The sequence below is a fragment of the Coturnix japonica genome, chromosome 14 (genome assembly GCF_054131305.1).
Source record: "Coturnix japonica strain WE chromosome 14, WE-NBRP24, whole genome shotgun sequence".
NCBI classification, from domain to species: Eukaryota; Metazoa; Chordata; class Aves; order Galliformes; family Phasianidae; genus Coturnix; species Coturnix japonica.
The window spans coordinates 12,668,920-12,690,791 of record NC_140676.1 but is presented as its reverse complement, the minus strand read 5'-3'; the positions used below and the strand labels follow the sequence as shown (position 1 = coordinate 12,690,791).

The 21,872-nt window shown below is 42.9% G+C and overlaps 2 protein-coding genes across 4 annotated transcripts in view; one reads left to right on the top strand and one right to left on the bottom strand.

Annotated features, from left to right (window-relative positions):
• The window catches only part of MINDY2 (MINDY lysine 48 deubiquitinase 2), a 32,549-nt gene extending 25,610 nt beyond the window's left edge, over positions 1–6,939 (bottom strand). Inside the window, exon 1 of the mRNA XM_015872404.3 lies at positions 6,067–6,939. Within this exon, the coding sequence (XP_015727890.1) occupies positions 6,067–6,684 (618 nt within the window). The 5' untranslated portion in view covers positions 6,685–6,939. The remainder of the gene's footprint in view (positions 1–6,066) is intronic.
• Positions 6,940–7,644: 705 nt separating this feature from the next.
• The window catches only part of ADAM10 (ADAM metallopeptidase domain 10), a 42,676-nt gene continuing 28,448 nt past the window's right edge, over positions 7,645–21,872 (top strand). For 2 of the 3 annotated variants that reach the window (XM_015872403.2, XM_015872402.2), the window contains exons 1-2: positions 7,645–7,948; positions 18,067–18,217. In XM_015872403.2, the coding sequence (XP_015727889.2) occupies positions 7,894–7,948; positions 18,067–18,217 (206 nt within the window). In that variant the 5' untranslated portion in view covers positions 7,645–7,893. Of the gene's footprint in view, positions 7,949–18,066; positions 18,218–20,619; positions 20,748–21,872 lie in introns of those variants that run through there. The other variant, XM_085515666.1, reaches the window with a different exon arrangement.

Below are 21,872 nucleotides of genomic sequence, written 5' to 3'. Positions count from 1 at the left end.
CACATAAACACAAAACACTGCGCCGTGTTGATAACAACACTAAAGATTTGAAAAGCTGATTCTTACACACCCAGTTCCGCAGTGGCACCATTTAAGCCTGAGCAACCATTGGCTCTGCACGCCCCTGAGCCAGATAGAGCTGGACTGGTTCACTGCTGCATGTCCAGCAGCCCAGAACAAAACTGCTTCAACTACCCAGAGCCTTTAAGATGTCTCTGGGATTGCGAACAGGACAGTTGTATCTGCATCACATGAAGAAAATCCAGCACACTACATCAGCTATTAGTAGGATCAGTGTGATGATTTCTTCAAGACTGAGGTCAGCTTTTTTGTTTGACTGGTTTGGCTTTTTTTTTTTAACCATAGAGGTCAACTTGGGGATTCCTGCTCCGCATCACTTTGAGGAATCCAGAAGCCTCCATTACCAACAGCAACTATAAAACATAATTGCACCGTTTGCATTTAAGTTCCACGTATTTGTGGCATAAATATATTCATGTTTCATACTTCATTGATTAAATGAAGGATTATAAGCTTATAAATCTCGATTTTCTCTCAAATGGTCATGGTCAGCAATTTGTATTTTACTGAAGAAGCAAATTAATTTTACTCATATCTGTAGAATTTCCCATAGTCAGATGATTTCACAAACTAAATCCCAACATTAACTGCTTAATTAAATGCTAAGCAAATCGTTCACAGCATAATTTTAGACATGGCATATATCATGGGACCTCAATCAAATCTCTACGGTGAACTAAGGGGGTTCCAACCTGGTCAGAAGTACTTTGGAACAGAATTGACTTGATATACAGAAAACATGACATTGCCAGCTGCTCAGTGCCTCATTAAGCATTCTTAAACTATAGGAAACATACCAAGGAGAAGAAAACAATACCTCAAAACTTCAGGGGAAATAGAAAAAAATCACATAGCATCAGTCAGTGTACGCATTTATCAGCAGAAGAAAGCAGCAATAGATAAAGTTGGTGCCCAAAATAATCTTAATCTGAAGGACAGAAAATTTACCACTCGACTCCAAAGCTTCATTGCTACAGTAGTCACATTTTAGGAAAAAAGCACTTCCTCAGCTCCCACCCATTTCCCATACTTTTCTACTGCTGTTTCCTCGTCTCTCTTCCTAACACTGGCTAGTTTTATTTCTATTTTCCTTCCTTTTCTTCAGAGTAAGAAATGAAATGTTTATTACCCAACTATGTTAAGTACAGTTGAGTCACCCTTGTAATTAAGAAGTAGTCGATAAATAAATTTTCATACTGAAGAGTTAGTCTGACAAAGCCCATGCAGCTTCTGTGTGTTAGACAATGACAGGAAAATTAAATCGTACCTTTAGATAATCTCCACTGTATTCTCCCAGCTCAAGGCTTTAAAAATTAAGTGATTTTGTCCTGTACTGAAACTAACACTTCCAAAGTCTGTGTTTGTGTATAGAGAAAGGGACGTTTCCACTAAAAGTTTCTAGTTATGTTTACACATAAGCACAGGGGTTGGAAGGGACCTTTGGATATCACCTAGTCCAGCACACTCACTAAAACACATTCCCCACGGTAGGTTAATGGGAAAGCATCCAGGCACTTATTTGCTACTCCTGAATTCAGTGTTTGGGAAGAGGTTAGCACGGCTTCAAACCGCCCCAGCAAGACAACTCACGTTTCTTGCAAACACACAGACTCTCTGAATATCCTGAATTGGAAGAGACCCAAAAGGATCATCGAGTCCAGCTTCTGGCTCCACACAGGACCAACCACCTTTTGCCTTGCAGAGAAAGCTTCATAAACTCATCACTATCACCTGATAGCTTCTACCATCACCTGGTAATTTTAATATCTTCCTCCCCAAACAGGTTTCTTTCAGTCCCTTCAAACAGGCTTCCTGCTCTACAAAACACACAATTATAGGGCCACTGATTTGTAAGCTCAACTCATCTCACAGATGCAGGGAGGAAGGCTGCCAAGGCCTCTGCTGAGTGCTCATCAGGAGCTCACTGCCATCTCATCCTTGGAAGCTGAGTTCATATGAGCAATCTGTGCAAATTCTGGCCATAAGGAGGTTCAGCTCAATAAAAAGAAGTAGATCACACATATAGGGCCAAGGCCAGACGTCAAACTAGGCGCTACTCTAACAAACCCAACATGTACAGCAGGAGCAAACTGAACTGAGCTACACTGAAAAACAGGCCATTTTATGAGAACCTCAAACAGAACATTTCCAGCAAGAAATTTTTTACCCTACCTGTTCCTGCACCTCAGTTTGGATAGATCTAAGCGTAAGTGGTTATATAACGTTTACTTATGTAACTGTTAGTCATCTAAATAGGTAGTTCATAGTTCCAAGTTAAGAAATTTTTGAAGAACCATGTATGTAGGGAACATCATTCCCCAAACCTTGTTTTGTTGATATGGCTGTGATCTGCATAACTTTGAGAGATACCATTTACGTATGCTACTGGAACTATTCTCCTACACAAAAGCCTATAACACGAAGATATTCCATGTGTACTCACTTTCCAAGGCTTCAGTGCTAGTACTATTAATTATATTTGTATTAAAATGTTTTCCTTTAGGCTTATTTTATATTCCAAAATGATTTGTGTCCTCTTTTCTCTGGCTGTTTCAGGTAAGTATTTTCTGTGCACAACCCACCTGAGGAACAGGGAGCAGAATTAACTGCACATTCACTAAGCTTTTAGCAACTGAAGATCACCACACAGCAGATCTTAAGAACACAGAATTAAGTTCACTGTAATCTCAGAAGGTATCAGGAAGCAGTCAGTGGGACACACCTAACAAACACCACAGAAGGAGACTCGGAAAAGCAAGCTTTGCATTGCAAAGTGTAAGCACGTAATGTAAGCACAGTGTAAGCTGGTCCTGTGAAGAAAAACTGCAAGTCTGCAGTCTGAAGTGAGCTGAAAGATGGTACCCAGAGCTTCTCTATACCAGAAAACCCTGCTTCTATGTATATTTTGAACTTTTTACTTCAATATTCAACTCCCATTTTCATTTCTGCGGCAGAAGCCTAAAATATAACCACACTGCTTTTCACAGCAGCTACATAATATCCAACTTTCTATCACACTGCTTTTGGTTACTTTTGACTCAGAGCATTTCGGTAACACTTCATTAATAACCCCTCAGCTCCATCTCCTAAGGGTTCTACAAGCAGTCTGCAGAGAGAGAATAAAACACAATGATTCACAGTTTTAACATCTGAAAGCATAACTTGCACAATGCGACACCAAAGAGCTGCGTGTCCAGACTCCTCTTGAAGCACTGGATATGAGAGGGTATATTTTACAGCAAGTTTAGCTTCAAAAAATCTGCTTCTACTGCAAAGTTACTGAACAATCCCAATGTGTGCTACTACGTCAGAATTTCCAAACACTCACTCACTGCCAAATCTCACAGATAAGAATATACAGGTGCTATACACTTAAAGAAACAATTATTTTGAAGCAGTCTTTAAACTTATATTATGAAATATTAAATCTAATCTCAAAAATACCTCCCAAAGATACAGTAAAAATTGAATAGTTGCTATGAATTTTGCTCATTTAATGAAATGCCTGAAAAAGTGATTCTCAATATATCCAAGCATTTCAGTTTGTTTTAAGGCACAAATGTTTCCGTGATGATGGCTTAGACTATTAAGAAATAAATAACAATTTCAGTTCTAAACAAATTGGCCACATGCAACTCAACACAATGTGAATTCAGCTTTCACTACTGCACAACTAGTGCACACAGTGATGGATCTCAAAGTTATCACTTCCATTCTGGGATAAGCTAAGCATGTAATTGGACATTCAATTGGAAGTGTTCAAAAAACCTAAGAACTAGCCATGTAATCGTAACATTTCACAGCTCTGAGCACTCACACCTATCATCTGAAGCTGTATGAGACTTTTAGTCATCCTTTAGGGAAATGTAAACTCAGCTGTGTCAGGATAGAGTTCTGAAAAGGAAGGCTGGCAACAAACTCAGGGAAGAGGCACTGAGATGAAACTCTCCACCTTATTATTCTCTATTCAAGTTTAATTTCCCCTCCTTCCCCTTTTCACTACAGTCTTCTCCCTCAGCCGAGTGCTCCCCTCACCTGCCACATAACTGATACTCTCACTCTGCCTTTGCCTATTTTCATCCCCTGGTTTGCTCCCTCATTCCCAAATTATGATTACAAGACCCAATTGTGTTCATTCTAATTCAGGAGAAGCAGGAGCAATGCGGAAGCCCATCATCAGCCTTGGTGTATAACTGGCAACTGACAGTGACACACAGGTGAGCCGCCAAAAAGCTTGCCACTGCAAACCATGTCAGAGCAGTTCTTGCCTATAAACTAGGGAAAAGAAAGGATAATTTGGAGAAGCACTAAATAAGAGAACTAATTATAAGCAGGGGCGATATACAACCAACTAACAAAGAAGTCCTGAAGTACATCAAATCAGATATTGGCAGCTTCACCTACAATGGAGAATTGCAAGCTGTCCTCAAGTAATGTAAATTCTGCTGAGGTTTTACATAAACAGAATTACAGATAACTGTTTCTATAATCCCAGCAACAAAAAGCGTAAGGGCAATCCAATGAGGTTTTTTCATTTCCACAAGCATCTAAATTTTGATGCCACATTCACTCTTGCTAACAGCATTTGATCAAAGCAGAATGTCAGATAAAGTTCTGGATAGATGGCAGTAGAAGAAAGTAATTATATATTTATGGAAGGAAAGGAAAAACACTAAGGAACAAAACCTCTTAAAATTAAGAGCACACAATAAGGACGGCACTGTCCCATTTATATCCTTCCATTAAATGAACACTTAAAAAGATAAATCCTGGGATCTTCTAAAACACCACCACCACAAAGAATGACTCTGAACCAGTTCTTCAAGGCCCTGCACTCATCTCTATACATTAAAGAGGAAGCATACAATGAAAACATTAACTACTGAAGTCTACAAAGACCTATACGTCGTCCTGAAGTAGGCAAAACCTGCATAATACAACAGTTTTGTGCCACCCACAACTCCCCTATGCTGCTCTCAGCAATGTCTCAGTAGCTACATCATGAAACACACAGCTTTCCTCCTGATCCACGAGCTATTCTGCCCAGGAAAGTGTACAGAGACAAACAGCCCCAACCAACATTAATCTCCTGAAAGACCACCTCTGAGAATAAATGTATTCTTAGTGGAAAAAGGTCAAAACAAAAATACTATATTACCTGTTACGTCTCTGAAAAGCCTCCAACTACAATACCCCATTTCTTTCCCTTGATTCTATACGTACAAAACACTCTCACAAGGTTTCCCTATTCTGAGGTCCCATCACCTCACACCAATCCTTCAGGGTTGCATTAGCAGCAATTCTTGAGGCCCCACTCCCTTGTTTTGTAAGGCACACAGTGTAACAGCTCCTTTCTGGTGGCACTTCTTTTACATAAGCATCAGTAGCTACGATACACCTTATACTTGAATTTTCTATTTTAAAGACGTTCAAGTTATAAAGGACTTACTCTAAGACCACAGGAAGTCATCCACACAACGACACTCAGACCATAAGAACTCTGAGGCCCCATAGCACTGCTTGAGCACGGCCTGATTCACTCATCACCACCTCTGCCACAGAACTCCACAGACTGATCCCTCTTATTCACCAAGTTATTTGTGCAAATTCGCGTTTTGTAAGATCTGCATGTATTTCTCTTTAATATTAACCCAGTTTCTTAAAACATCACTTAAGTTTCCAGCATTATAAACAAAAAAATTTCACTAGAAACCCGAAAACACCTGCAAAAAAACACCGAGCAAACAAACAAAAACACACACAGTTCAGAAAAGCGACTCCTAAACTTTAATTTTTATAGCAGTGCGACCAGGATACGAGTCCGTACACGACAGCAGCACACGAGTATCGCGCCGTGGGGCAGCAGCACGCCGTTAGTGCAGCAGCTCGGCCCGCAGGCAGCGCTGTCCCCGCAGCACACAGCCGCAGGTGCTCCGGCCGCCGCCCCGCAGGCCCCGGCCCTCCCTCCCCGCGATGGCGCCGTACCTTCCAGGCCAGCAGCAGCACGTTCATGATGGCCAGCAAGGGGCAGGGGCCGTTCTCGTTCTGGGTGATGACGGGCGTGTTCTCCTCCTTCCAGCGCACCCACTTGATGTGATACACCGACTGCCCCGGGAATCGCTCCTTGGAGGAGGCGAGGAGCTGCGCGCTCGCTGCGGGCCTGTCCGCATCGGGCTGCGGGGCCGGGCCCCCCGGGGCGGCCTCCACCGCCTCCTCGGCATCGCTGTTGAGTTCGGAACTGCTGGGGCAGCAGGAGTGCAGGTTGGAGAACGACTCCAGCGAGTCCAAGCTGCGGGACTCCTCCCCCGGGGGGCTGGCGGCCCCGCTGCTCCCGGAGCCGGCCCCCGCCGTGCCGCTCTCCGAACCCGGCGCCGCCCCGGGGCTCTCCGGGAGCGCCGGCCCCACGCTGTCGGCGGGCGGCGGGGGAGACGCGTCCCGAGGGGCCGCGGGGGTCGGCGGAGGGGACGGGCTGCGTCGCCCACCGCCCTCCTCGGCGGGCCCTTCGCCGGCCGCCGCCTCTCCCGGGAGGAGCCGCTCGGCGGTGCCCCCGCCGCCGCTGTTCAGCGGGCCCGGAGGCGGCGGGGGCTGCGCCAGGCTCTCCATGCCCGGACCGGCGGCCGCCCGGCCGCTCCGCGCTCTATTGGCACCGCAGCGGCCGATTCTCTGCCGACGGATCCCGAGACGCCATGACAGCGGCGGCGGCTCCGCCCCAACGGGGACGCGTGGGCGGGAGCGGAGAGCGGCCGCGGGTCACGGCGGGGCCCGGGGCGGGGGCGCCCCCGGGGCGGGACCAGGGCGGGCGGGGGCCGGGAAGAGGGAGGGGGCGGGAAACGGAGGGACCGAGGGGAAGCGAACGGGAGGGGCGAGGCGCCACAACACGAGGCCGGAAGGGGCGGCACCAGGCGGGGCGTCCTGCCCGGCCGGGCTGAGGTAAAGCGGGGCGAGACCGGACACCGCCCGGTTTCGCTCTGTTGTGGGGTGTCAGAGCCGCTTCATTACGGCTGTTCAGCGTCTCTCTCGGATGGTAAAGGTGGCTGTGGTGAAGACGGTGATTTAAGAACTAACACAGTCGCTCAGAATAACGGCGGTATTTCCTCCTTTCCCGCAGTCGCCCACAGCTTTTGGTCGCTCACACCGTTTAGATGCGGTTCGTGTTGGCCGTGCTGCTGCTCTCGCAGTTCTCCCGTCCAGCTCCGTGTGCTCCTGAGCTGTGAGCTCAGCTCAGCGCTGCTCCTCACAAACACTAATGAAAAACTTTCCTGGGGAGCTGAGAAACACGCGTTCCGTAGGAGCAGTTCCGTCTCAAGCTGATCATTTCTGCTCATCTCATCTCACCCCAGCCCACCCCATTCCACCCCATCCTATCTCATCGTCCCGTCCCATCCCATTCCATCCCATCCCATCCCATCCCATCCCATTCCCTCCCTGCTCCCCCGCGGGGGGGCGCCCTGCCCCTTCAAGGCGGCGCTCTTTCTCTCTCTCTCTCTCTCTCTCTCTCTCTCTCTCTCGCTCTCTCCCTCTTGGCTCCGCCCGCTCAGTGTCACGGAGCGCTGGGACACGCCCAGAGCGCGCGGCGGCGGCCCCGCCGGTGGCGTCGCTCGGACGGGTGCGGGGAAGGGAAGGAAGCGCTGCGGGGGAAGCGCCGGGTGCGGCCGCCGCTCGGTGCCGGCGATCCGCGGGTGGAAGCCAGAGCGGCCCCCGGAGCGCGGGGACAAAGCGGCGGGAGGCGAAGAGCTCGCCCCTCCCTATCCCGGAGCCGGCTGGGGCGGATGCGCTGTGTGTAGGCGGCGGCGGGGCCTGGGCCCGGAGAAGATGGATCTAGCGAGGACGATAATCCTGCTGTGCTCCTGGGCGGCGGGCGCCGGAGGTGAGGAGCGGCCGGGGCCCGCTCGGACCGCGGGGCCTCGGCCGGGACGTGGCCTTCCGCCTTCGCCTTCCTCCCTTCCCTTCCCCGGGGTGGCAGGCCGCGGCTGGGCCGCTGCCCGGGGCGCTCCCCCTCCTCCCTCGGCCGCCCCCGGGCCCTGGCCGCTCCTTCCGCCTCGGCCCCTCTCCCTGCGGCTGGCCCGGCGCCCGAGCCCCGCTGCCGGGACGCACCGTGGGAGGCCGAGGCGGCCGTCGCCTTCTTTATTCGCTGCGTCGTTCTCCTTTCCCTCCCCCCGAGCGGCTGTGCTTCCCCCGGCGCTCCGCTTCCTCGGGACTTTGTGGCGGTGCCGCTGACGCCGTTTCCCTCCCGTCCGGCCGCCTCCTTCCGCCTCACCCCGGGGAGCGCCCCGCACCCTGCCGGGTCGGGCCGTGCCTTAGGGACGCTGTGCCCGACCCTAGGCCGGAGGAAACCCCGCTTCTGCGTTCTGACGCAGAGACGGGCAAGTTCGGCTGGGATCTGACTGCGGGTGCTTCTCAGCCATGGGGAGCTCTCGGGGTAACGACTTGACCCATTCTCATAGCGTTTAACCAAGGTCAGGACACGAAAGGAAAGTAGTTTGGGATTTTCACGCGGTTAGATTTCCGTGAAGTGGACTTCGGGGCCGTTTCCTGCTCAGGATGGGTGGAGCGGCACTTTACGGGGTTTCTTGTTTGGTTTCCTCTGTTTGGCTTGGCACTTCTCTTTATCCCGGCTTTCTGTGTATCAGCGTGTCGGTTTGTGAACAAAGAGTTGACTCTGAATCCTGGCTTTGCCTGTTATCAAGAAGTAACATCAGGCCACGGGAGAAGTTCAGGCTGTGCTTGTGGCAGTGAGGTGCTGCTGCGATAATGGGCAAAGCCATCTGCAGGAGCACAGCTCAGCCCGTTATTTATATTGTTAGAAGCAAACAAAAGATTTTATTGATGACTTACCCGTGTGACTCCTGTTAAATTATTAAGAAAATTATTAGCATGCTTTTCAAGGCCTTCTTCTTTTCTAAACTAAACTGCTGGCACAATTAATTCAGTGATTCATTAGCAGTTGTGAGAGTTGTAGGCAGGCGAGTGTGCTTCAAAGTTCACATCATTTTAACTTGTGAGCTATGCTCTGGATATATAGAAGTGACTTCATGAAATAGCTTTTATTCTGAAAATTTGCATTATATTTGTTTTCTTTAAGGGAACAATGGGAACCTTCAATGTTGGCATGAGGAAGTACTGCTTGTTTTGGGAAACAAGCATGTGGCATTCAGTGTTTGACAACACAGAGCAAACTTGAAACAGAGCTTGATGGTGCTGGGTTGGACCCTAGGAATGATGGCTGATCTGCAGCTCAAAGCTTTCCTGGGGGAAGTTTATTGTGACTGTTGAAGTTCTTTTAATACTAAAAATATCTATTAGCTTCTACTATATTTCTATAATTTCTTAAGAGCTACAAAATATTACTGAAAAATAGAGTTCTTCATTTAAAAGATTTTCTTCTGGGGGTGTTAACCCTGGGGAAAAAAGGAGCACATCAGGTTCATCGTTCTTATCAGTGTCACTGTGAGAACAGTTCGAACTGGAAACAACTGGGAACAAAATGTCCCTATGCTCAGATGTGTGGCTCCTCTTGTGCTCACTGGTTCTGCTCAATTCCTGAAGCAAGTAATACTTCTCCTTAAAGATGTAGAGTTTAAAGCCACGTTGGTATTTGAAATATAGAATTTACAAAATCATTTCTTAGTCCGTACCTTTTCCAGTGCTCTTCCACCTGTTTAGACTGTGTTGTGCTTGGAGCTTTTTCTGAGATACCTGAGCGTGTTGAATCCCTTCAGAATTACGAAGGCTTTGTTTGTATACTCTTACTTATACTCTGTAGTAGTCTTCAGATAATGTTAAATAACAGTAGATTAACAGAACTGGCAGCAAGTTTAATTCACAGTTTGTGAATCACAAAGTCAAGCTCTTAAAATATCAAGATGTCATTTAACTTCTACTTATATACTGTTTAATTTGACGATTTATTTGAGGAGAACCATCAGGGTGATTTAATGCCTTAGAGAAGCGTGTTTCAGCTGATTGGAGATGTGTAAGTCACATTAAAGGAACGCAGCCAGAAGCGATCACTGCATGAGTGAGGTGCACTGCAGTGTCTGTGTTACGATGCTGTATGACCATCAGTGGTTATGACAATCATATGGTTAGAACAGGAGTTACCAGCAGTTCAGTTGGATAGGACCTGAAGCACATCCTCGATTATATTCTACTATTAGATGCTTTTTGTGCTGTTCTAGGAGTTTGTTTCTGTACAGTCACAACTTTTATAAAGCAGGAATCCCAGCTGGTCGCTTTGAATACAGTTTCAGTATTATGAAAAGAAATAGGAGAAAGGTAGAATTTATCTTAAATAGATGCATGTGTCTTATGCTTCTAGTACGTAGTACTTGGAATTTTTAGGCTTATGTGAAACAATGTATAAAGTGAATCTCTGTTCTTCATTAGCACCTTCAGAACTGTGTGTTCAGAGATCTGGTCTCTATTATTAGTAATTTTGATGTGTCTGAAGAAGTTCTTAGTTGGGGGCCGTGTCCCTTATGACTGTTTCATTGAATGCAACAAAAGTGCATGCAGGTATATTGAACAATACATCACTGTAAATGGTGATGGTCTTTGAGGAATGGAATAAGAGATAGGATCTATCTGAGGATGATTTTTACAAGTGTGGAAATAGTGCTAGAAAATGTAAAAAAATAATAACAAATAAAGTATAATAAATAAATAAAGGAAATAAAAATACCAAGACTCCAAAAGGCAAGAGTGGTCATGCTCAGGCCTGGCTGGTCAGGCTGGTCAGGTGCTGAGTATGATTGCAAATATATCTGAAACATATTCTGATATGACATGCTCTTCTATGTTGTTAGGGCTTCTGAGCTGCATTTCAGTGTCTTGTGCTGCTGGATATTGAACAGCTTATTTCCCACTGTGCACATGAGAAATTCTTTTCTGAACACGTGGGGGAGTTGTGGGAAGGCGTTTATAAACTGCCAGCATCTGAGTGGTTAAGTCTGCATCTTTGCTATGGATGGAGAAGAATACTAGCCTTCATTAAAATGGCTCTCGGCCTTTAGCACGTATCTGGGATTTACAATTAAAACACTAAAGATTTTGTATGGCTGCATGAGGCGGTGTCTGGTAAAGGCAGCTGTCGAGTGATTTCAGGAATGCCCATGGTGATTAAAAATGAATAATATCAGGTGTATATATAGTAGTTTTGAAATATCATCACCCAAGAACCTAATACTGTAGTTTATTATTGCTTTTAAAAGGATCTGAAGGTTCAGTTACACAGTAAGAAGGAACCACTGTATTGAGCTACTTACTGAGCTGCCGGTGCCTGGTGGTCTTGCCCTGGTCATGCATTTCCACTGCTCGCCCTTCACTCCCTCTGCTGTTTGATGGCATGAGGAGCTGATTCAGCCTACTAACTGAAATAGAAGAAATGGCTACTTTCTTGCCAGACTTTTAACCTCTGCTGGCTCAGTGGAACAGGTTCAGTGGGCAAAAAGAGCATAGGAATGGGTGAAAAAGAGGGTAAAAATGAAGCAGGCATCAGTTCCTCTAGTGGTACAGTACTAACTGTGCCTTGAGTGTGTTTTCAGTGAATCACTTTTGGTTATTTGCTTCACCAAAAACTGTCTGGAGCAAAAGAAAATACATTTTTCAGTCCAATTAGGTTTAGTGCCAGCTCAAGGGAGGGGCTAAAATGAGATGGATGAAAAAGAGCAGCAGGACCTGCCATTCTGCCAGCAGGTGTGAAACTACAGCCCAGATTAATTGTTCAGTGAAATTCTAGTTGGGAAATAGATAGTAGGGCTTGTGGCTTTTGATGCACTTTAGCACAGAAGTACTGAATTTGAATGCTACGTACACATCTTAATACTAGTCCCATATAGGAGAAACATTTTTAAAGAGGCGTAAAATGTACATTTAAAACAACTTGAAAAAGTACAACTTAATTAAAATTACAGTAAATATTGTCTTCACAGAATCACAGAATGACCTGGGTTGGAAGGGACCTCAAGGATCATGAAGTTCAAACCCCCCTGCTGGAACTTCAAGTCTTCAAATCAGTGATGATGCTTGCAGTAGAGTTGTCTATTGAGTTAGCTTAACCATTGCAAAGTGTCTAGCAGTGTTTTGGGGTGTTTTTCCACTAACAATCTTGAATTGAACTATTTGCTCTTATTGTGCAGATTTTAATCTGTTTGTCTTAACTTCACCTTTTAGAACAGTGCATACTTGATTTATCCACATATTCTGTGGGCAGTTACCATCTTCTCCCATGTTGCAGAGAAACTGTTCACGTTGCTGACTTTCAGGAGCTTCTGTGTGTATTTCCTCCATAACCTTTGCATGTACTGAGGTTGGTCTGACCAGTCTGTAGATCTCCAGGTCCTCCTTTAAGACAGGGTGACACTTAACTGCCAGCTCTTAGGAACCTCCTTCTATCTCAGTGACCTTTCAAAGATAGTAGCCCCAGAATCACATCAACCAGCTATTTCAACATTCTTGGATGTGCTCTGCTTAGTCCCATGGATTTCAGTATGTCCATTTACTTTCCTTGCTTTACTCACACAGACACTGCAGAAGTTTTTCTAGGGGTGAAAGAAGTCTTAATAGACTGGGGAGGAGGGAGAGAGGAAGGGAAGAGCACAATCAATGGACATCAAGTTATTTGGCGTTGACCACCAGGTAACAGTTATATATAGCTGCTCAAAGCATGCCAAGAGGCTTACAGCTAAAATCCTTTGTGTAATGTGTGGAGCTTAGATAGAAGGTGAGAAAGTACATCTCAGGTCTGTCCATTGGGATCTGTGGCTATTCAGAATGTAAGACAACTGTAGATTCTTGGAGCTCTCTGTGGATGCTGAAGCTCTCTGGATGCATGCACACACAAGTCTTCTGCACAGACTATCACCTTGAGATGTGTAGGCAGAACCTCTGGATGTTTGTCTGATCTTGTTTAGATTAAGTCCTTCCTTTTGTTTTGTTCTGATTCCAGGAAAATAAGGCTTTGTTCTTGGAGGATTTTTCTCTTGGGAAATGCGACATTTAATTTAACCAGTCCATAGAAGGCTGTACTATCCAGTTTGAAGTGTGTTCCATTGGTATCTGTATCCTAAAATGTTGCAGTCCTCCAGCTTAGTGTGCTGTATTAGAAATAAACATTGTTTTTCCATCTCAGCAAACTTGTATTATTGGCACCTGTCTCAATCCAGTCAGGTCTTGCTGTTCTGAAACTCCCTTGGGCTAAATTAAGGTGAAAAGGTGCCAAGCGATTGGTTAATTGTTTATTTGTATCTTGCTATGATACTTAGCACAAGACATGGAGTAGATATATATTTATTTATCTATACCTTATTGCCAGTAAGTTATAATGGTATGCCTAGCATTACATTCTAATATAACATGGAAAGGGAGACGGAGATGAGAGAGGGGGACATTAAAGAGATCAAATGGGGAAGAAAAATCCAGATCCCTTGGTTTCAGGTGGTCTCTGGTCTGATAATGCTGGGATGGCAGGTGCACAGTTCAGCAAACACTTGGGGTTCCCTGTTCCAAACCAAGCACTCAATTTCTATTCCTTCTTTGCACGTAAGCAGTGCTCCAGTACTTGAGACGCTAAAACAGTGCTGGATTTTTTCCATGGTACTTTGCAATATGTTACAGAAGTTTTTTTATCTTATGGAAGTTGTTTTTTTTATCCTACGGAAGTTAAGTTACTTATTAAGCTACCTTTGTGAAGAAGAAAATCACTTTTGATTTGTAGATGGTTTTATTAAAAGGTCATCATGTATTGGTTAGAGACTTTGGACACTGCAGCAGCGGTAACGCTTTCCTTGCTTCCGCAAATAAAAGTTGAAGCTTTCATTTTAACCCTGACTGAAGTCCATCTTCAGGAAGGCTCTGACATGCCATGTGTTCCAGGTGGGGTGCAGCTGCCCAGGAGAGTTTGTGTCAAGTGCGAGCTGTGAGAGTACTTAGAGCATATGGATTTGGGTGGTTTTGGTGTTTGTTTACAGTTTAAGGCAACAGAGAAGAAATAGTGCCATGTCCTTTGTGATCACAGGGAGCGTATAACTTCACTTTAGCAAAAGGAATTGTTTTTTGTTTCCTGAAGGGGTTTAGCTTCAGCATAGCGGAGAGCACGCTACAAGGCTTTTTAGTGTGAGAAGTCTTTTGCTGTCTTTGTACAGCATGTAGCACTTTAAAACTATTCTTTGTGTGACTCAGCTTAGGTTTCCACCTGCTCGTGAGACCTGAAACAGGTGTGAAGCATTGTTGGGTCTTCAGTAAGTTGTTACACTGGGTGCCTGAAGCTTTAAAGAGTACATTGCCCAGCTGAGAAAAATGGCCCAAAGCAACATAACAGATATATTCACATTATTTTCTTGCTATGGAAAAGTGGAAGATAAGTTGTTGAATGGTCTTGGGATTAGAGAGCACAGAAGTCTACACATTCTGCAGCATACTAAATCCTTCGCTTTGGTGGAGTTTTGGAGTTACTTGGCATATTCTAGCTTTACATTTATTTTAAGATTAAAGCTTCAGTTTAACTGACACCACCTAATTCTGAAGTTTTTCTTTAATGTTGCTATCTGGAATTAGAGATGGTGTAGCAGCAGTCAGGTAACTGTATGTTCATCAGTCTAACAAAATAACTGCACCCAGGCTAATGGTGGTTTGTTTATGAAAGTTCTTGTGCACAAGGAGTTGTTTGTGCTTCCTTCTCTGGGGGTGTGCCCAAAATGGTTAGAGAAACGTAGGCACAGGCAACATTCTTCACCCTCACCATTCTTCGTGCTGGTTGTAGAAGCTGTGCATGTCTCATCTCTTACTTAGATCAGAGTTAATGTAGACACACTTAAATCACAGATTTTGCAGTTGTTAAAGGCACCTGAGAAGCCTCTGTAAAACTGGGTGAGAACCCACTTGTTTTTTGAGACTGAAATTACAAGTTAGAATGAAGTTTTGTTATTGGACAATAATGCGTTTGTCAAAGGCAGCGTTTGCCTACAGTACTCAGAGGAAATTTGAATGCATTTATCTGCCGTACATCATTACCTGAATTTTAAAGAGAGATGGCAGCAGCATCTTGTGCACGTTGCTTCTAAATGCAACTTGTAAACATTCATTTATTTGGTCATTTTCTGTACTGAGCTGTGTGGAGGTGAGACATTCATCACTTGGAAAGGAACAAAAGCACTGAGAAATTTATTGTATTAATTTAAAGAAGACCTCACAACAATAAATACAGGATAAGGTAAATTTCTACTGTTGCTCCTGAAATTGTGGTGTTAGCACAACAACTTTTTTTCCTTATGGAAATGTAACTATTTGCTATATGTTACCGAGGCAAATCTTCAGAAGGCTGAAGCATAAACTAAAGAATGTTTATTTCTCTGTAAGTAGGAGGTGGAGGAAGGAAGGCTTTGAAGCTTGATTTGGAGCCAGGAACAATGGAGCAGATGTGTACAGAACAACATTTAGTGTGAAAAATAATGAAATAGAAAATGGAGAAGGGAAGAAAGAAAGGAAGAAAAAGCTTTGTGCAGTCATGACACCGAAACCGATGCCCAACTTTATGCCAGTGATCTGTGGGCACCCAGACGTCAGAACATAGTGCTAAATACTGCAATGCTTAAGTAGGTGTTATGATGTTTAAACAAGTTTTGTATTTCTCCATGTGGAAAAAAGAAGAGATTCCAGGTTCAACCTGGAGTTGGAAATCATTCTGCTTGTGTTCTGTGTTCTGATTTTATGTTATTAGTGTGTATAAGGTTTTGGTTTTGTGCTGTAGCATTCAACAGAGACTGTTCTGATGTTATATCAGCTTCATCTTTTCACTTGTCATAAGTGAAGCAGCTGACAAAGGATCTTTGGTGTCTTTGTGGAAGGCAATGTGCTACAGCTGGTCAGAACAAGGATGATGCATTCAGTTGCTCTGTCACCATGTGGCTTCTCCAATCACAAGGAGGGTCAGACTGATGCACTTCATCAAGAAGACAGCTTTACGACACACGTGTTCATGTTTTGGAACGTGCTGCAGCAAAGGGATCGTGTAGGGAAGAACTCATGAAAATTTACTAAACACTGACTACTGCAACATTTAGAAATAAACTGGCAACGTTTTGTCACAGATTGCTTGAAAAATTGATTTTTGCATAATCACTAGAGTTGGTGCCTGCCCTTGAGTGATGTGTTCCCCAAAGTAGTTTCTGTAGTGATAATGAATAGCTGATCTTCAGGAACAGTTTCTTTGGATCAGCTCCTTGGAGAGCTGCTGATGCAGAGCAATACTGCGAGCCTTTGTTTGAGACCCGGTGGATGTTTGCATGTAACTGCTGCTGTTCTGAATATCATTTTTGATACATTTTGCATTGTTTGGTATGTTTAATTACTTCCAGGCTTAATATTTAGTACTTCAAGAAACATAATATGACTTGTATCATATATAATCTGAAACCAGAGCCATTGAAATGACTTGCTCTTGAATGTGATAGATTGCAGATATCTAAGTAATTATTAAGTAAATTATGATTGTACATTTAAAATCCTTGAACTGTTTAAAAATGTTTCCATCAAGCAAAAGCAATCCTTTATGTTCTACTTGTATTTCAAGGTGGTTGGCTCCCATATTTTAATCTTTTTTTCCTCCATGTTATATTCTACTGCTTCAACTTCAACAACTGTATTTGTTCTCTTGATCGCAGTTAGTGAATCAGTTTCTCTTAATAATTCTCTACGCAAAGTCTGTGTTTACTTTTGTTAAGTAGATACAGTATTTTTCATACATGGTGGTTTAGTGATGGATTTGATTTGGGTATGCAGTAAATGTGAAGATTGTCTGTGGTGGATGTGCATAAACAGGGGATGGAGGTCCTGGGGGTTGTTGGGGCATGAAAATACACTTCTCATCTGATGAGTGCTATGCTCTCCATTTACAATGCGTATGTTTCTATGATCATGTGGGCTACTTTAACTATTGAGAACATGAATCCTGGATGGAAACTGTGTGTCTCTTAGGGAGAGGTGACCAAAATCTGAATTATCCAGAAGTCAATAATATGTACAGTGGCTCCTTGCCTGGAGGAAAATAACAGTCTGTTAGCTTCCTCCTTGTTTGTGCTCTTGTGATTACCAGCTGGTGGACTGTTCAGTAGGCATCTGAGCAAATCTCAGCAGTCTATCTGACAGGTGTCTGGGCAGCACAGGAAGTTTTCTATTGTGTTATTGACCTACTAATGCTAACCCTGGCATGAAAAATACTGTGTTGAAGTAAAATACCTGGTGTTTAGTGGAAATACAAGGCTGATAGTGTCGTCCTTTATGTGCATGTTTCTAGGTCTGCAAACAGCTCTAATGCTAGTTCCTGTGGTCAGTTCTGCATCTCTCTTCCACCATGAAGATGGGAGGACAAGAATCATTTTCAGTCTTCTGTCATACATTCTTAAGCAAGTCAGAAATAATATCTTAAAAGGAAATACTCAAGATAGACTGAACTGAACCTTTAACAAAACTCTCCCACATGATGGAACATTCCGTGTTACACAAATGTTCTATTGCTAGATGGCATGATTTGCTCTTAATTTTACTTCAAGGTCTGGTGTGTGGAATGTATAACTTTTGAGCAAGTACTTCAGTGCCATGAGAGCAGAGTGAAAATGGATGTGTGGTTCTTTTAGGGAACCAGAAGAAAGATGTGAAGCTGTTGGACTTGGCATGTTTTGTATCTGAAACGTGTCTCAAGCATTCCCACCAACAGTGTTGTAGTTTGCATCGTGGAGTAATTTTGATTGAAATGGAATTGGAAGATGTCCACCTCTGCACTGTAACTGCAAGCGTGCATTCAGTCTGTGGAGCCAGAGTAGAATGAATTTAAAGTGTACAAGGAACTGAAAAAGATAGCTGAAAAGCATGTAGAGTGAAAATTGGGTTCTCATTGCCAGCTGTTGTGCTTCACAGTGTCATACCTGACTGTGTTGTTGTAACCTTAGTAAATTCTTAGGCATGCTAACCTTTGCATTTTTCTCTTTTCAGGCCAGTATGGAAATCCTCTAAATAAATACATTAGACATTATGAAGGATTATCTTACGACGTGGATTTGTTACACCAAAAACACCAGCGTGCCAAAAGAGCAGTATCACATGAAGATCAGTTCTTGCGCCTCGATTTTCATGCTCATGGAAGGTTAGTGATGTTTCTAAAAGGTACTTGCTTTCAACATCTTAGTCCTATGGTTTTTTTAATGGTAGTGATATATAAATGGAGAAATACAGTTATCAGATTCATGTCTGTGGGAATATACTAAAATGCAGTCTTGGCAGGTCATAGCAAGCGTTTGCTCTGGTGTCCAGTGTAAATGTCAAATTGCTGCTTGTCATCAGTTGTTGAAACTTGCACTGGTAGCTGTTAATGCACTTCAAAGATTCAGTAAAAATAGAACTGGGAACAGAATTTCATTAGATTCTGACTTTATTGTGCAGCCTTGGCATATTTGTTTACAAAAACTATGCTGAACTTTGAGTGGATTTGGTTTACTTGAGGAAATGCAGTTTCAAATTGCATTCCAAACTACAAAATTGGCCCTGGAGTGTTCTGTTTCATGTGTAGTAAAATGACGTTTTTCTGTGTAGCTTAGCAATTATTTGACATGGAAAAAACATAATTGCTGTTACAAGATTGCTTAGCCATACATTTAATTTCTGATTGAAACTTCTTTACTATTTGAACTTAGGTAGTTGGTGTGAGCAGTGGAAATATTATTTGTAGATTTCACTATGCTGCTTCCTACACTGTTGTTTTTCTTTTATTATTGAGAAGAAAGAGAAAGTAAGTTAAAATATTTCAGTCTTTGCTTCTTTGCTGACTGCATCCTGTGCAACACCATTGCCTTAATATCTTTTTAAGGAATGTGTAACCCCCTTGCTTGTCTAATGATTTCAATTACAAAGGAAATAACTAACACTTGATAAATATTTGTTATTCATATCTAGAAACACAGGAAACTTGACAGAGCAAAAGTAATACCATGTCTTTTGAATCTGTGTTTGGAATGTTCATTTGAGTAAATATTCTCCTTCTGCACTAGCTTGTAATTTCTTCAAGGAATGAAGTGTTGCTACTGGATGTGTATAGCCCAACCATAAGTAACATAAAACATAAGCACATAACCAAAAGGCAGCATTAGGGTTGTATTTGCAACTGCTTTAGAATAGCAGTCGACGTCCAAAGTTTGAAATTCGATGCTTAAATCCATGTTTTTGGGTGTGATCTTGGTCCAAGGAATTTTATTGTTTAGTGGATTGTTGCACTGTTGGTAACTGTCTTATCTTCACAGACAATCAGTAGCCTTTCCTGCTAAATTCCTTTTATATACTAGGTCTTTGTTTTGAGTTGGCTTCTGATGAAATGCTTGCCTTATGTAGATAGGAAACAATGCAGAAGCTGTCCCAGTATCTGCTGCAGTTCGCTGCTGGAAGTAGCAAATGGAGCTAGCTGGACCACAGATGTTTTAATGTTGCATCATTGTTTGAGATAACCTTTTTTATTTAATCTTCATCTGAAAATCAAATGCTACAGAGTATACAATTTAAAAACAAATTTTTCAGTATTCTTATTGTTGGGGGATCTAGAATAAAACTGTGAGGTTTAATGCCTGAATTCAAACAAACCAGCTGCATTAGATGCTAAAACACGAGCACCATATGGCACTGAAGATCACTGAAAGTAGGCTATGAATTCTTTTGAATTATTAACTGTGTACTGTAGATGAGTTGACATCGTTGCTTCAGGACTGGTGCAAAATGTGCTTGTTCCTGAAAGGCTTGAAGTAAATAGGAGTTTTTAAAACAATATAGTTTTGTAGTTCATATTGTTTTAAAACAGTATAGTTGTGTATCTCACACATGCCATTTTACATTGAACGTTTTAGTGTGAATTAATTTAAGGTGCCCTTTGGGCCTGAGGAAGATTCACATAAAATTAGTGGATGCAGTGTTAGTGTTAGCCTGGAAAAAAAGCACCTAAATGGAATAAGCAGTGTTTATGGCACTAGGCTGCAAGACAGTAGGATAATTTAATGTGATATAACTTCGTTTTCTACGTTAAGGTGATGTCGGCCATTCCAAAAATTATGTTGGAGCATCACTGAAATTGAAAGGATATATTTGACTTTGTGTGCTCAGTCTTGGTTGACTAAACCAAATGTGTACTAAATGCATATTTACTGTCTTGCACTTACTGAGTACAGCCCTTCCGATGCAGTGCTATATAAAAGCATTCTTTTTCAGTATAGGCATTTGCAATATATTGCAGAATACCCTAAACTGAGCTCCCATCAACTGCAGATGTCAAAAATACACTGGATACTTCACTATTGGAAATTACATTTTGTGGACAGATCTTGAAAAACTTGCTTAGTGTCTGATGAACTCTGAGCTTTAGAAAATAAGAATTCCTGACTCAGAAGAATGAAGAAACTACGTCTATGCAGTGCTTAACTGTGCTGTCAGCATTTTACTTAATGCTCTTCTAATAATTTACACTTTCTATTTTTGTCCTGGTTTGTCCTCTGAATCACCAACCTGCAGCCAATTTGTCCCAGCCTTGTTGTTGGCTCAGACTTGGTCAAGCTGGCTGTGCAACTTGAGTGAGTGAACAAGAAGAATTTTTCAAGCTGTACTTGAGCGTGAAATAATGTTTTATTTCTAAATAAAAGGTACACCAAGAGCTTCTTTCAGATGTTTTGCAGTTTAATCACCATTTTTCATAGCTTTTTTTAAACCTAAAATTTTAATAATAATAATAATTTAAAAAAAAGCTGTAAGTTGTTAAGTTTCAAGCTGCTATTGGAACGTCTGGTCTCTATATAAGAGAGTTCCTTATAAGAACTGTTACTGGAAGTGCTTGCAATATACCCGCACCATCACTTCTTTGTAAGCAATACAGATAAAAAGGCCCTTCATATGGTTACACTTGGGAAATACTCTCGCAGTTGTTTTATAATGTTGGATTGTTTCTATACAATCTGGAAAATAGGACTTCAAGAATAAAAATCCCTCTCTGTGTTTAAGTATGTGTCATAGCAACTCAATCCAGGGGTTTCAAATCTTGAAAACTAGCTCCATATAGGAATAAAATGCCATAAAGACTGAGGCATGTCAGTTGATGCAGCTGGAATAACCTGTTCTTCAGCCTCCACCTGAGACAGTTTATCTGGACTCAAAAGTTCTTCTGTATCAGCTGCTGACTTATTCTGGATTGCTCTGTGTAAGTGCTTGTAGAGGCTTGCTATGTGATACGAGCTCTGCCGTGTTTCTGGTGTAACCACTTGACTTTTTTATTCTCCGTTCTATAGTGATTTGCTATCCATTTTATTGCCCTTATATTCTGAGATAAAGCATTTGTTCTTTAATAAGATGGTTATTGACTGAGCAGGTTATAAAAATAAAGGGGACTACCCAAAAGGAGCTTCTTAGTTTAACGTTTTGCTCACCTGGTTTTTAATTCTGTTAGAGCCTGGCACAGTATGCAAGTTGTCAGCCTTATAAATAGAGGTGGGGAGGTTATTTTGGGTAAACAGAAAACCGGATGGTACAGGATTTGCGCTTAACTCTCCTTTCTAAAAGTTTTTACTGGGAGAAAAAAAAAAGAAGAGTTTATATTCAACCCTGTGTAAAGATTAATCTGCTCTTAAAAACAGAAGGCTGTACTCTTCAGGACAGAGAAATAGTTGACCTAAGTTCTAGTGTAAACAAGACATGTAGCTACTTGTTACCTGACTTGAATGGTTTCTGTTATCTGAGCTAGTTTGTGTGTTGACAGCTATGTATATGAAGAATAA